Source organism: Thalassophryne amazonica, unplaced genomic scaffold, assembly GCF_902500255.1.
Source record: "Thalassophryne amazonica unplaced genomic scaffold, fThaAma1.1, whole genome shotgun sequence".
NCBI lineage: Eukaryota > Metazoa > Chordata > Actinopteri > Batrachoidiformes > Batrachoididae > Thalassophryne > Thalassophryne amazonica.
The window spans coordinates 27060-42526 of NW_022986261.1; the positions used below are offsets into that span (position 1 = coordinate 27060).

The 15467-nt window shown below is 42.4% G+C and overlaps 1 protein-coding gene across 2 annotated transcripts in view; it reads left to right on the top strand.

The window, feature by feature from the left end:
- The first annotated feature begins 5612 nt into the window (after positions 1–5612).
- The window catches only part of LOC117505881 (guanine nucleotide-binding protein subunit alpha-13), a 47313-nt gene continuing 37458 nt past the window's right edge, over positions 5613–15467 (top strand). The window contains exon 1 of one of the 2 annotated variants that reach the window (XM_034165416.1): positions 5613–5955. In XM_034165416.1, the coding sequence (XP_034021307.1) occupies positions 5673–5955 (283 nt within the window). In that variant the 5' untranslated portion in view covers positions 5613–5672. The remainder of the gene's footprint in view (positions 5956–15467) is intronic. The other variant, XM_034165415.1, reaches the window with a different exon arrangement.

The window sequence follows — 15467 nt, forward strand, 5'->3', positions numbered from 1 at the left end:
GTAATAAAATTTTATGGTCAACAGTATCAAAAGCAGCACTGAGGTCTAACAGAACAAGCACAGAGATGAGTCCACTGTCCGAGGCCATAAGAAGATCATTTGTAACCTTCACTAATGCTGTTTCTGTACTATGATGAATTCTAAAACCTGACTGAAACTCTTCAAATAGACCATTCCTCTGCAGATGATCAGTTAGCTGTTTTACAACTACCCTTTCAAGAATTTTTGAGAGAAAAGGAAGGTTGGAGATTGGCCTATAATTAGCTAAGATAGCTGGGTCAAGTGATGGCTTTTTAAGTAATGGTTTAATTACTGCCACCTTAAAAGCCTGTGGTACATAGCCAACTAACAAAGATAGATTGATCATATTTAAGATCGAAGCATTAAATAATGGTAGGGCTTCCTTGAGCAGCCTGGTAGGAATGGGGTCTAATAAACATGTTGATGGTTTGGATGAAGTAACTAATGAAAATAACTCAGACAGAACAATCGGAGAGAAAGAGTCTAACCAAATACCGGCATCACTGAAAGCAGCCAAAGATAACGATACGTCTTTGGGATGGTTATGAGTAATTTTTTCTCTAATAGTTAAAATTTTGTTAGCAAAGAAAGTCATGAAGTCATTACTAGTTAAAGTTAATGGAATACTCAGCTCAATAGAGCTCTGACTCTTTGTCAGCCTGGCTACAGTGCTGAAAAGAAACCTGGGGTTGTTCTTATTTTCTTCAATTAGTGATGAGTAGAAAGATGTCCTAGCTTTACGGAGGGCTTTTTTATAGAGCAACAGACTCTTTTTCCAGGTTAAGTGAAGATCTTCTAAATTAGTGAGACGCCATTTCCTCTCCAACTTACGGGTTATCTGCTTTAAGCTACGAGTTTGTGAGTTATACCACGGAGTCAGGCACTTCTGATTTAAATTCTGTCCATAAAGGTAATGAACAGAACCAGTGACAAAAGGCAGCCCTGGCGGAGGCCAATGTGCACTGGAAACGGGTTTGTCTTACTACCGGCAATGTGAACCAAGCCCCTTCTGTGGTCGTACAGGGACTGGATAGCCATTAGCAAAGGACCCCAGACCCCGTACTCCCGGAGCAACCCCCACAGGGTGCCCCGAGGGACAAGGTCGAACGCCTTCTCCAGATCCACAAAGCACATGTGGACTGCTTGGGCGAACTCCCATGAACCCTCGAGCACCCGATGGAGAGTGTAGAGCTGGTCCAGTGTGCCGCGACCAGGATGAAAACCACACTGCTCCTCCTGAATCTGAGGTTCGACTATCTGTCGAATTCTCCTCTCCAGTACTCTGGAACAGACCTTACCGGGGAGGCTGAGGAGTGTGATCCCCCTGTAGTTGGAACACACCCTCCGGTCCCCCTTCTCAAACAGAGGGACCACCACCCCGGTCTGCCAATCCAGAGGCACTGTCCCCGACCGCCACGCAATGTTGCAGAGGCGTGTCAACCAAGACAGTCCCACAACATCCAGAGACTTAAGGTACTCAGGATGGATTTCATCCACCCCAGGAGCCTTGCCACCGAAGAGCTTTCTGACCACCTCGGTGACTTCAGCCTGGGTGATGGATGAGTCGGCCTCTGAGTCCCCAGTCTCTGCTTCCTCTTCGGAAGACGTGACGATGGGATTGAGGAGATCCTCGAAGTATTCCTTCCACCGCCCGATAACATCTCCAGTTAGGGTCAAGCTGAAGAAGAAGTCCTACTTGTCTTTGTTGGTAAGTGGGACCCTGGAGGCAGCTGGCAGGCCAAGCATGCTGCAGCCCGTGCAGTCACAGAGGCAAAAACTTGGGTCTGGGAGGAGTTCAGGGAGGCCATGGAGGAGGACTGTCGGTCTGCCTCAAAGAAATTCTGGCAAGCTGTCCAATGCCTCAAGAGGCAGAAGCCACTCTCCACAAACACTGTCTACTGCACCTGCCCAATTTTGTTTAAATAATTATTGCACACTTTCTATAAATACTAGAAACTTCATTTCACTTCTCAAACATCAGCGTGCTTGTCTGCTATATGATATATTTAACTGAAATTTCTGATCCAGACAGCCAATGATTTATAAAGGAAAATCATGGAAATCATCAGGGGGGCCCAAACATTTGCACACAACTGTGTAAATTCATGATGCACTGCAACGCAAGGACCATGAAATAATTAATTAAAGAGTGAAAGAATTATGTATTTTTTTTTACATAAAATGAATTGGTATTTTAATTAATTAATGACACACAACACATTTATGTATTTAATTCCAATTTTAATTCATTAATAGAACATTTAAATAATTAATGACACATTTAAGTAATTATTTAATTATGTATTTATGTATTTGTGTATTTATTTAATTTTGGAACTTTTAATCCTCTATGGTAATGTGGCATCAATGTGACACTTTTGGTGACGGGTTGTAATCATTGAATGTCCCAGGGTCCATTCCATAAAACAGGATTACCAAATTAATCAGATTTATTTTGTTATTCTGGTTTAGTGGAAAATAAACCAGACTAACAAAATAAGGCTGACTTATTTGGTAATCCTGTTTGATGGAATGGATCCCTGGACATCATTTTTCTATAACAACCATTTCTAACATCTCAGCAGAACCCGGACCTGGGTTTGAGGAACTTTGTTTTATAAACATACATCAACATTTAGACATGATATACAGTGTGTGTGTGTGTGTGTGTGTGTGTGTGTGTGTGTGTGTGTGTGTGTGTGTGTGTGTGTGTGGCTGTTAATAATATATAAAAAAAAACCCTGCTGCATGGATTTTCACCGGACTTGGCTGAACAGATATCTTGAGATGATCAAATTTTTGAGGTCAACGTCAACTAAAACTGTTCTAAAACATATATTTCTGCTTTATCTCTGCGGCCAACCAGGGCAAGAGAGATGACCTGAAGCTTAATATTTGTGACTGATTGGTATAAGCAGTGATATGATTAAATTTAGTTTTTCATCAACACGGAAACTGTGTGGTTTGAGGTTTCCGTGGTCTTTGCTCATAAATAAGTCCGCTTTGGGAGCGAGACACGAAGACCTTTGAGTTGGATTATAAGAAACAAATGATCACCACTACTACAGCAGATAACTGTAAGAATCGTTCAGATCTGGATACAAGCACCAAAATTTGACTGTTTACCTTTTGGTACATATTGTAGAGAAATAACATTAGCCATTTGAATTTTCAGTAGAGGGCCAAGTAGGGGTCAATTGAAGAATTGTATAGGGGTCAGAAAAAATGTTCCAATCATATTGAAAGCTATACCACATTATGTGTCTGATCACAAAGATTCCAAAAGGTATAGTTTGGACTATCTGTGACTGAATGTTCTGGAGTCATGGGGTAAAAACAGCAAGAATGGTGACAAAGGTCAGTTTCAGTTTGTACAGGTAAAACATGGTGCAAATTATTGGTTGAACTAATGGGATTAACAAACAAACTAATGGGATTAACAAATGGAATAGTTCTGACTGTGTTGAATGTTTGGTCTCCAAAGTAAAGGTCAAACAATGTTGACGTCCATTGGATTCCATGACAACCATGAGAACCATCCCTGGTTCTCAAGACCAGGCACCTATCTACTCTACTCTTTTCTACTCTCCTATTTTACTCTTCCATTTTAGATATTTAGATATACCTTTGTATACTGGCATAGTTCCACCTTAGAATTGGAATATAATATATAAGATATACCTTACTGAATTTTCATGTGACATATGTTACCAGGGCTGGATCCAGTGTGAAAATCTGACAGATGTATTTTTGCCCAATGATAAAAAAAAATCGTACACGTCTTGTTATTCAATAATCTTCATTCTTTTATTCATGTGCAACACACACTGTCACACTTCTTTTAATATATTTATTATACTTCATGGACCATAGTGAACACTTCTTATTTGTATAAATATGATGTCCTAAAAAAGAACACTATAACAAAAAATGACATGGTAGATCCTTGATCTCTGAACATAAATAGGAATAAACAAAATCTGTAGTTTTTGTCAAAAGCATTTCCTTTCAGACATTATTGGCATGAATGTCTTTCCATATCTGAGCTCTTGCAGCTGCTGTGCTGCACATCAGGATGTAATTTGTAAAGAAATACAGCACGTCTCATTTTGGGAGGAAAAAACATTTTCGTCGATTGTAGTTTCTTGTCTGTATTACAACATTTGTAAGAGGTGTCATTTTATTTAAAGCAGCAATTCATTTTAAAGCTATTAATACCAACTCTGTCTCAGCAGAGAGCCGCTCAGCGTTTGGAGCTGTGACAACAGAACGAAGGACGATTCATGTTTCTTGACTGCAACAAGACAAGAGTCCCAGTTAGTGACTTTAATCCACACAAAAGTGACTCATGATATTTTAATGGCTTTGAGAGGGGTTAAGAAGCGGACTTGCCGTTTCTGAAGAGCAGCGAATCAAAGAACCAACGAGCTAGTGGATCGAAGCATTGCTTCAATGGTTCACGCTTCAAAGTGCAGAAACGGTTCATTACAGACCCACTGCAGACCGAACCCTGAATATCCGACTTTATTTGTACATCCGTATGACTCGGAAAAATCTGTATAATTTACGGACAATCCGTATAGGTTGACATGTATGGTTGGAAAACCACCGATAATGTAATTTCAGTCATCACAGAATGCCTTTCAAACACACTATTGTCTGAAAACTATTTATAACCACTCACAGTTTCTTGCTGAAATAAGCGCCCAATTTTCCTTGCACAACTTTTTTCCTGGATGCCATGATCGTTGACTTGACTGGACTGACTCTATGTTTGTTTGATCTGGTTTGAATGTGTTCACCTGCGTGGTGCATTGTGGGATCAAATCAAAAGCTGTGTTCACTGCGGGGACACGTTCGGCACTATTCGGGATTATTCAAGATTTTTTTTTTACCGATGACAAACAATGCATAAAAAAATCTGACTGATGCAACTGCATCGGTCCAAACCGGTCTGGATCCGGGCCTGGATACCCCGTAACATGATATCTAAGCATGACACATGCTGCAAACTATTCCTTTTTAAAATCCTACTAACTCAACCAATAATTTGCATCATGTTTTACCATAATTGGAGCAACTTTAACTTTTGACCCCTGTACAAACTGAAACTGACCTTTGTCACCATGCTTGCTGTTTATACCCCATAACTCCAGAACATTCAGTCACAGATTGTCCAAACTATACCTTTTTGGAATCTTTGTGATCAGACACATAATGTGGTAATATAATAATAGCTTTCAATATGATTGGAACATTTTTTTTTTTACCACTATGCAGTTCTTCAATTGACCCCTACTTGGCTCCCTATTGAAAATTCAAATTTTTCTAAAATATGTACCAGTTTGGTACATGGTGCTTGTAACCAGATTTGAAGGATTCCTCTTCAAATATTCTGTTATCTGCTGCACTACACAGGTTTCGGTCATCAAAAGCTTGCCTGTACTCCTAACATGAACATGGATTTAAAAGCAGCTCGGATCCCGAACAGCAGGGCCTCGACTCGAGTCCCGCGGGGCTCGGACCCCGAACAGCAACCGCTGAAGGATCTGACGCTGGTGTTTCCGCTGATCCGACGCGGACCGTGAACGCAGCACGGGGCTTGGCTCCGCCCTCCTGCTCAGTGCACAGATGATGAAGCTGTGTGAAAGATGGCGGACTTCCTGCCGTCCCGCTCCTTTTTAACGGTTTGTTTCTCCAACTGTTTCCTCACAAGCGGCGAGGCGGAGCAGCTGCGCAAATCCAAAGAGATCGACAAGTGCATTAACCGCGACAAGACCTACGTCAAACGGCTGGTCAAGATTTTATTACTCGGAGCGGGTGAGAGCGGAAAGTCGACTTTCCTGAAACAGATGCGAATAATTCACGGACAGGACTTCGACCAGAAGGCCAGAGAGGAGTTCAGAGCCACCATCTACAGCAACGTCATTAAAGGTCAGCTTCTGCTGCTTCTGCCAGCCTGCAACATATCAAACACATCAAACTGAGCTTCAGCAAACCACCTGCATCATATCAAACTGAGCTTCATGAAACCTGCATCATATCAATCTGAGCTTCATGAACCCACCTGTGTCATATCAATCTGAGCTTCACAAAACCATCATATCAAACTGAGCTTCATGAAACCTCCATCAGATCAAACTGAGCTTCATGAAACCTCCATCAGATCAAACTGAGCTTCATGAAACCTCCATCAGATCAAACTGAGCTTCATGAAACCTCCATCAGATCAAACTGAGCTTCATGAAACCTCCATCAGATCAAACTGAGCTTCATGAAACCTCCATCAGATCAAACTGAGCTTCATGAAACCTCCATCAGATCAAACTGAGCTTCATGAAACCTCCATCAGATCAAACTGAGCTTCATGAAACCTCCATCAGATCAAACTGAGCTTCATGAAACCTCCATCAGATCAAACTGAGCTTCATGAAACCACCTGCATAATATCAATCTGAGCTTCAGCAAACCACCTTCATCCTATCAATCTGAGCTTCATGAAACCTGCATCATAGCAAACTGAGCTTCAGCAAACCACCTGCATCATACCAATCTGAGCTTCAGGAAAGGACCTACATCATATCAATCTGAGCTTCATGAACCCAACTGTGTCATATCAATAAAACCGTCATATCAAACTGAGCTTCATGAAACCTCCATCATATCAAACTGAGCTTCAGCAAACCACCTGCATCATATCAATCTGAGCTTCATGAAACCTGCATCATAGCAAACTGAGCTTCAGCAAACCACCATCATATCAATCTGAGCTTCACGAAACCTGCATCATATCAAACTGAGCTTCAGCAAATGACCTACATCATATCAATCTGAGCTTCATGAAACCTGCATCATATCAAACTGAGCTTCAGCAAACCACCTGCATCATATCATACTGAGCTTCGTGAAGCCACCTACACATATCAGTTTGAGCATCATGAAACCATATCATACAGCTTCATGAAATCACCTGCATCATATCAAACTGAGCTTCGTGAAACCACCTGCACATATCAGTGTGAGCCTCACAAAACCATCATATCAAACTGAGCTTCATGAAACCTGCATCATATCAAACTGAGCTTCGTGAAACAACCTGCACATATCAGTGTGAGCTTCACAAAACCGTCATATCAGAGCTTCATGAAATCACCTGCATCATATCAATCTGAGCTTCATGAAACCATCTTATCAAACTGAGCTTCATGAAACCTGCATCATATCAAACTGAACTTCATCAACCCTGCATCATATCAAACTGTGCTTCAGCAAATCACCTGCATCATATCAATCTGAGCTTCATGAAACCATCATATCAAACTGAGCTTCATGAAACCATCTTATCAAACTGAGCTTAATCAACCCTGCGTCATATCAATCTGAGCTTCATCCTTGAAGTATTCCTTCCACCGCCCAACAACATCCCCAGTCAGGGTCAACAGCTCCCCACCCGCACCATAGACAGTGCCGGTGGAGGGCTGCTTCCGCCTGCTGAGACATCGGACAGTTTGCCAGAATTTCTTCGAGGCCGACCGATAGTCCTCCTCCATGGCCTCCCCGAACTCCTCCAAGACCCGAGTTTTTGCCTTGCGACCGCACGGGCTGCAGCACGCTTGACCTGCTGGTACCTGTCAACTGCCTCTGGGGTCCCATTTACCAACAAAGACAAGTAGGACTCCTTTTTCAGCTTGACGGCATGCCCTTACTTCTGGCGTCCACCATCGGGTTCGGGGATTGCTGCCGCGACAGGCACCAGAGACCTTGTGACCACAGCTACGAGCGTCCGTATCGACAATGGAGGTGGAGAACATGGTCCACTCGGACTCCATGTCTCCAACCTCCCCTGGGATCTGGGAGAAGCTCTCCCGGAGGTGGGAGTTGAAGACCTCGCTGACACAGGGTTCCACCAGTCGTTCCCAGCAGACCCTCACGATACGTTTGGGCCTGCCAGGTCTGACCGGCTTCCTCCCCTCCCAGCAGATCCAACTCACCACCAGGTGGTGATCGGTCGACAGCTCAGCCCCTCTCTTCACTCGAGTGTCCGAGACACGTGGCCGAAGGTCAGATGATATGACTACAAAGTCGATCATCGACCTCTGGCTCAGGGTGTCCTGGTGTCACGTGCACTTATGGACACCCTTTTGCTCGAACATGGTGTTAGTGATGCATGTTCTCCCTGTGTGTGCGTGGGTTTCCTCCAGGTGCTCCGGTTTCCTCCCACATCCAAGACATGCTGGTTAGGTGGATTGGAGTCTTTAAATTGTCCGTAGGTGTGTGTGTGGATGTGTCTGTGTTTGTTTGTGGCCCTGTGACAGGCTGGCGTCCTGTCCTGGGTGTACCCTGCCTCACGCTCTATGACTACTGGGATAGGCTCCAGCCCCCCGCGACCCTTAATTGGACTAAGCAGTAGGAGATGGATGAATGAATGAATTTACTGTTTTAATGTATTTAGAAATTGTTCAAGTTCTTGTTATCATATACACTATTATTTTATTTCTACTTCTATTTTGTCATTTGATTTTTAGATGAATCACAATGAAAATAAATGTTTTCACTTTCTTGTGTCATCCGTGTATTTTTAATGTATTTACAATTATATTATGTACTTACATAGAACATACATTATGCAGTTGATCTGCTCTGTGTCAGTCTGATCCCGTCAGATCTCAGAAGCTAAGCAATGCAGCGTGTGGTTAGTACTTGGATGGGAGACCTCTCTGGACCACCAGCGGCTGTGTGTGTTTCTCCAGGTAAAACTGGAATTGCGTCAGGAAGGCCATCCGGCGTAAAACTTGTGCCAAATACCTATGCAGACCTGACTATATCCGATGTGGCGACCCAGAACAATAACGGGAGCAGCTAAACTGACAACACTTACATTGAACTTACATAAACAAACAGGATGGCATAAACAAACATAAACATATAAACAAGATGGCATAAATAAACAAACACAAAAACAGGACAGTATAACCCATAAAAAGAAACCCATAACCAGGATGCTATAAGCAAACATAAACACATAACCACGATGACATAAATGTGTAATCAGGACGGCATAAACACGTAAAGAGGACGGCATAAACAGAAACGCATAAACAGAAGCACACTTCAGGGTTCGTGAAACTCAGTTTGGCCTGTGTATTTCAGGATTCATAAAGCTCAGTTTGGTGTGTGCATGTTGCAGGATTAGTGAAGCTGTCGGGTGTGTGTTTCAGAATTCATGAAGCTCAGTTTGGTATGAGTGTCTCAAGGTTGATGAATCTTCATTTTGGTGTGTTTCAGGGCTGATGAAGCTCAGCTCTGTGTGTGTTTCAGGGTTGATGAAACTCTGTTTGGCATGTGCATTTCAGGGTTCATGAAGCTTGGTTCAATGTGTGTGTTTCAGGTAGGGTTGCAGCTATCGAATCTAAAGTACTTTTGTGTTTTTAAACAATATCCATAGTGGCAGGGCTCTCCCTCAGCAATGGCACAATGTCGTTGTACCATCACGCAGATTTTTAAGTTTAAAGTGTTCCCTCTGTCTCTGTTTTCCTGGGTAATTAATGGCTTTATTCAAATCTGAATAAAGGCATTTTTTTAATAGTTAAACATTTTTAATAGTTAAACATAATTCACTTAAAGTACGTGCCCTTTTGCTTCATCTGCGGAGGTGGAGAGCAGCCAGTGGACCAAAATGTGTTGTTTTTTTTTTTTTAAAATATACAAACACACTGCTTCACTTTAAATGCGCAATAAATCCATTTCAGACGATCAGCGCAAACCCTTTCTCTTAAAAGGCTTTATTTTACTCAGCATGTCGCTTTGTAAACTTGTAGCGTCGCCTGCTACATTGACTGGCAGTTACATTACTTATGGGCATGCTCTATGGTCTTCTTCGATGGTTTATGTGGGACGTTACAACGCTACATACAGGCCTGGCATTTGAACTACAGTCTTAAAGGAACACTTTTTGTAATCAAATTATTCGAGTGACTCGATTAATCTTTTCAGGCCTAGTTTCAGGGATGATGAAACTTTGGCATATGCATTTCAGGATTCATTAAGCTGTTTGGTGTGTGTTTTAGGGTTCATAGAGCTCAGTTTGGTGTGTGTATGTTTCAGGGTTCGTGAAGCTCTGTTTGGTGTGTATGCTTCAGGGTTCATGAAGCTCAGTTTGGTGTGTGTGTTTCAGGGTTGGTGAAGATCAGTTTAGTGTGTTTCAGGGTTGATGCAGCTGGGTTTGGTGTGTGTTTCAGGGTTGATGAAGCTGGGTTTGGTGTGTGTTTCAGGGTTCATGAAGCTCAGTTTGGTGTGTGTGTGTCAGGGTTGGTGAAGCTCAGTTTGGTATGTTTCAGGGTTGGTGAAGCTCAGTTTGGTATGTTTCAGGGTTGGTGAAGCTCAGTTTGGTGTGTTTCAGGGTTGATGAAGCTCGATTTGGTCTGTGTGTTCAAGGTTGGTTTATCTCAGTTTGGTGTGTTTCAGGGTTCGTGAAGTTCAGTGTGGCACAATACAGGGTTCATGAAGCTTAGCTTGGTAAGATACAGGGTTCATGAAACTCACTTTGGCGTGTGTTTCGGGTTTCATGAAGCTCAGCTTTGTAAGATACAGGGTTCAAGAAGCTCAGTTTGGTATGATAGAGGGTTCATGAAGCTCAGTTTGGTGTGTGTGTTTCAGGGATCGTGAAGTTCAGCTTGGTCAGATACAGGGTTCATGAAGCTCCGTTTGGTATGATATACACAGGGAGAGGCGGCGAGCTGGGGTAGCATTGTTTATTGCTCCCCAGTGAATGAGAGGGTTGTGTCCCTATCAATCAACTTCAATCAACTTTTTTCTTATATAGCGCCAAATCACAACAAACAGTTGCCCCAAGGCGCTCCATATTGCAAGGCAAGGCCATACAATAATTATGAAAAACCCCAACGGTCAAAACGACCCCCTATGAGCAAGCACTTGGCAACAGTGGGAAGGAAAAACTCCCTTTTAACAGGAAGAAACCTCCAGCAGAACCAGGCTCAGGGAGGGGCAGTCTTCTGCTGAGACTGGTTGGGGCTGAGGGAAAAAACCAGGAAAAAGACATGCTGTGGAGGGGAGCAGAGATCAATCACTAATGATTAAATGCAGAGTGATGCATACGGAGCAAAAAGAGAAAGAAACAGTGCATCATGGGAACCCCCCCACAATCTACGTCTAAAGCAGCATAACCAAGGGATGGTCCAGGGTCACCTGATCCAGCCCTAACTATAAGCCTTAGCGAAAAGGAAAGTTTTAAGCCTAATCTTAAAAGTAGAGAGGGTATCTGTCTCCCTGATCTGAATTGGGAGCTGGTTCCACAGGAGAGGAGCCTGAAAGCTGAAGGCTCTGCCTCCCATTCTACTCTTACAAACCCTAGGAACTACAAGTAAGCCCGCAGTCTGAGAACGAAGCGCTCTATTGGGGTAATATGGTACTACGAGGTCCCTAAGATAAGATGGGACCTGATTATTCAAAACCTTATAAGTAAGAAGAAGAATTTTAAATTCTATTCTAGAATTAACAGGAAGCCAATGAAGAGAGGCCAACACGGGTGAGATATGCTCTCTCCTGCTAGTCCCCGTCAGTACTCTAGCTGCAGCATTCTGAACCAACTGAAGGCTTTTTAGGGAACTTTTAGGACAACCTGATAATAATGAATTACAATAGTCCAGCCTAGAGGAAATAAATGCATGAATTAGTTTTTCAGCATCACTCTGAGACAAGACCTTTCTGATTTTAGAGATATTGCGTAAATGCAAAAAGGCAGTCCTACATATTTGTTTAATATGCGCTTTGAATGACATATCCTGATCAAAAATGACTCCAAGATTTCTCACAGTATTACTAGAGGTCAGGGTAATGCCATCCAGAGTAACGATCTGGTTAGACACCATGCTTCTAAGATTTGTGGGGCCAAGTACAATAACTTCAGTTTTATCTGAGTTTAAAAGCAGGAAATTAGAGGTCATCCATGTCTTTATGTCTGTAAGACATTCCTGCAGTTTAGCTAATTGGTGTGTATCCTCTGGCTTCATGGATAGATAAAGCTGGGTATCATCTGCGTAACAATGAAAATTTAAGCAATACCGTCTAATAATACTGCCTAAGGGAAGCATGTATAAAGTGAATAAAATTGGTCCTAGCACAGAACCTTGTGGAACTCCATAATTAACTTTAGTCTGTGAAGAAGATTCCCCATTTACATGAACAAACTGTAATCTATTAGACAAATATGATTCAAACCACCGCAGCGCAGTGCCTTTAATACCTATGACATGCTCTAATCTCTGTAATAAAATTTTATGGTCAACAGTATCAAAAGCAGCACTGAGGTCCAACAGAACAAGCACAGAGATAAGTCCACTGTCCGAAGCCATAAGAAGATCATTTGTAACCTTCACTAATGCTGTTTCTGTACTATGATGAATTCTAAAACCTGACTGAAACTCTTCAAATAGACCATTCCTCTGCAGGTGATCAGTTAGCTGTTTTACAACTACCCTCTCAAGAATTTTTGAGAGAAAAGGAAGGTTGGAAATTGGCCTATAATTAGCTAAGATAGCTGGGTCAAGTGATGGCTTTTTAAGTAATGGTTTAATTACTGCCACCTTAAAGGCCTGTGGTACATAACCAACTAACAAAGATAGATTGATCATATTTAAGATTGAAGCATTAAATAATGGTAGGGCTTCCTTGAGCAGCCTGGCAGGAATGGGGTCCAATAAACATGCCGATGGTTTGGACGAAGCAACCAATGAAAATAACTCAGACAGAACAACCGGAGAGAAAGAGTCTAACCAAATACCAGCATCACTGAAAGCAGCCAAAGATAACGATACATCTTTGGGATGGTTATGAGTAATTTTTTCTCTAATAGTCAAAATTTTGTTAGCAAAGAAAGTCATGAAGTCATTACTAGTTAAAGTTAATGGAATACTCAGCTCAATAGAGCTCTGACTCTTTGTCAGCCTGGCTACAGTGCTGAAAAGAAACCTGAGGTTATACTTATTTTCTTCAATTAGTGATGAGTAGAAAGATGTCATAGCTTTACGGAGGGCTTTTTTATAGAGCAACAAACTCTTTTTCCAGGCTAAGTGAAGATCTTCTAAATTAGTGAGACGCCATTTCCTCTCCAACTTACGGGTTATCTGCTTTAAGCTACGAGTTTGTGAGTTATACCACAGAGTCAGACACTTCTGATTTAAAGCTCTCTTTTTCAGAGGAGCTACAGCATCCAAAGTTGTCTTCAAAGAGGATGTAAAACTATTGACGAGATACTCTAACTCCCTTACAGAGTTTAGGTAGCTACTCTGCTCTGTGTTGGTATATGACATTAGAGAACATAACGAAGGAATCATATCCTTAAACCTAGTTACAGCGCTTTCTGAAAGACTTCTAGTGTAATGAAACTTATTCCCCACAGCAGGGTAGTCCATCAGGGTAAATGTAAATGTTATTAAAAAATGATCAGACAGAAGGGAGTTTTCAGGGAATACTGTTAAGTCTTCTATTTCCATACCATAAGTCAGAACAAGATCTAAGATATGATTAAAGTGGTGGGTGGACTCATTTACTTTTTGAGCAAAGCCGATAGAGTCTAATAATAGATTAAATGCAGTGTTGAGGCTGTCATTCTCAGCATCTGTGTGGATATTAAAATCGCCCACTATAATTATCTTATCTGAGCTAAGCACTAAGTCAGACAAAAGGTCTGAAAATTCACAGAGAAACTCACAGTAACGACCAGGTGGACGATAGATAATAACAAATAAAACTGGTTTTTGGGACTTCCAATTTGGATGGACAAGACTAAGAGTCAAGCTTTCAAATGAATTAAAGCTCTGTCTAGGTTTTTGATTAATTAATAAGCTGGAATGGAAGATTGCTGCTAATCCTCCGCCCCGGCCCGTGCTACGAGCATTCTGACAGTTAGTGTGACTCGGGGGTGTTGACTCATTTAAACTAACATATTCATCCTGCTGTAACCAGGTTTCTGTTAGGCAGAATAAATCAATACGTTGATCAATTATTATATCATTTACCAACAGGGACTTAGAAGAGAGAGACCTAATGTTTAATAGACCACATTTAACTGTTTTAGTCTGTGGTGCAGTTGAAGGTGCTATATTATTTTTTCTTTTTGAATTTTTATGCTTAAATAGATTTTTGCTGGTTATTGGTGGTCTGGGAGCAGGCACCGTCTCTACGGGGATGGGGTAATGAGGGGATGGCAGGGGGAGAGAAGCTGCAAAGAGGTGTATAAGACCACAGCTCTGCCTCCTGGTCCCAACGCTGGACAGTCACAGTTTGGAGGATCCAAGAAAATTGGCCAGATTTCTAGAAATGAGAACTGCTCCATCTAAAGTGGGATGGATGCCGTCTCTCCTAACAAGACCAGGTTTTCCCCAGAAGCTTTGCCAATTATCAATGAAGCCCACCTCATTTTTTGGACACCACTCAGACAGCCAGCAATTCAAAGAGAACATGCGGCTAAACATGTCACTCCCGGTCTGATTGGGGAGGGGCCCAGAGAAAACAACAGAGTCCGACATTGTTTTTGCAAAGTTACACACCGATTTAATGTTAATTTTAGTGACCTCCGATTGGCGTAACCGAGTGTCATTACTGCCGACGTGAATTACAATCTTACCAAATTTACGCTTAGCCTTAGCCAGCAATTTCAAATGTCCTTCGATGTCGCCTGCTCTGGCCCCCGGAAGACAATTGACAATGGTTGCTGGTGTCGCTAACTTCACATTTCTCAAAACAGAGTCGCCAATAACCAGAGTTTGATCCTCGGCGAGTGTATCGTCGAGTGGGGAAAAACGGTTAGAGATGTGAACGGGTTGACCGTGTACACGGGGCTTCTGTTTAGGGCTACGCTTCCTCCTCACAGTCACCCAGTCAGCCTGCTTTCCCGACTGCCCGGGATCTGCCAGGGGGGAACTAGCGGCAGCTAAGCTACCTTGGTCCGCACCGACTACAGGGGCCTGGCTAGCTGTAGAATTTTCCACGGTGCGGAGCCGAGTCTCCAATTCGCCCAGCCTGGCCTCCAAAGCTACGAATAAGCTGCACTTATTACAAGTACCGTTACTGCTAAAGGAGGCCGAGGAATAACTAAACATTTCACACCCAGAGCAGAAAAGTGCGGGAGAGACAGGAGAAGCCGCCATGCTAAATCGGCTAAGAGCTAGTAGCTACGCAACCTAGCGGATTCCTAAAAACACACAAAGTGAATAATGTGTAAATAATTTAAAGGTGATTCAGCAGAAGGAGTGCTTTAGTTAAGGCACCAGACAGGCCATGAAGCAGCACAGGCAACGCACGACAACAGCGAACGCACGACAACGGTGCTAAAATAAAATAAAAATCAACTAAACACGCTGTGGAGCAGCACAGATAACGCACGACAACAGTGCTAAAAGAGAAAAAAAAAAAATAAATAAAAAATA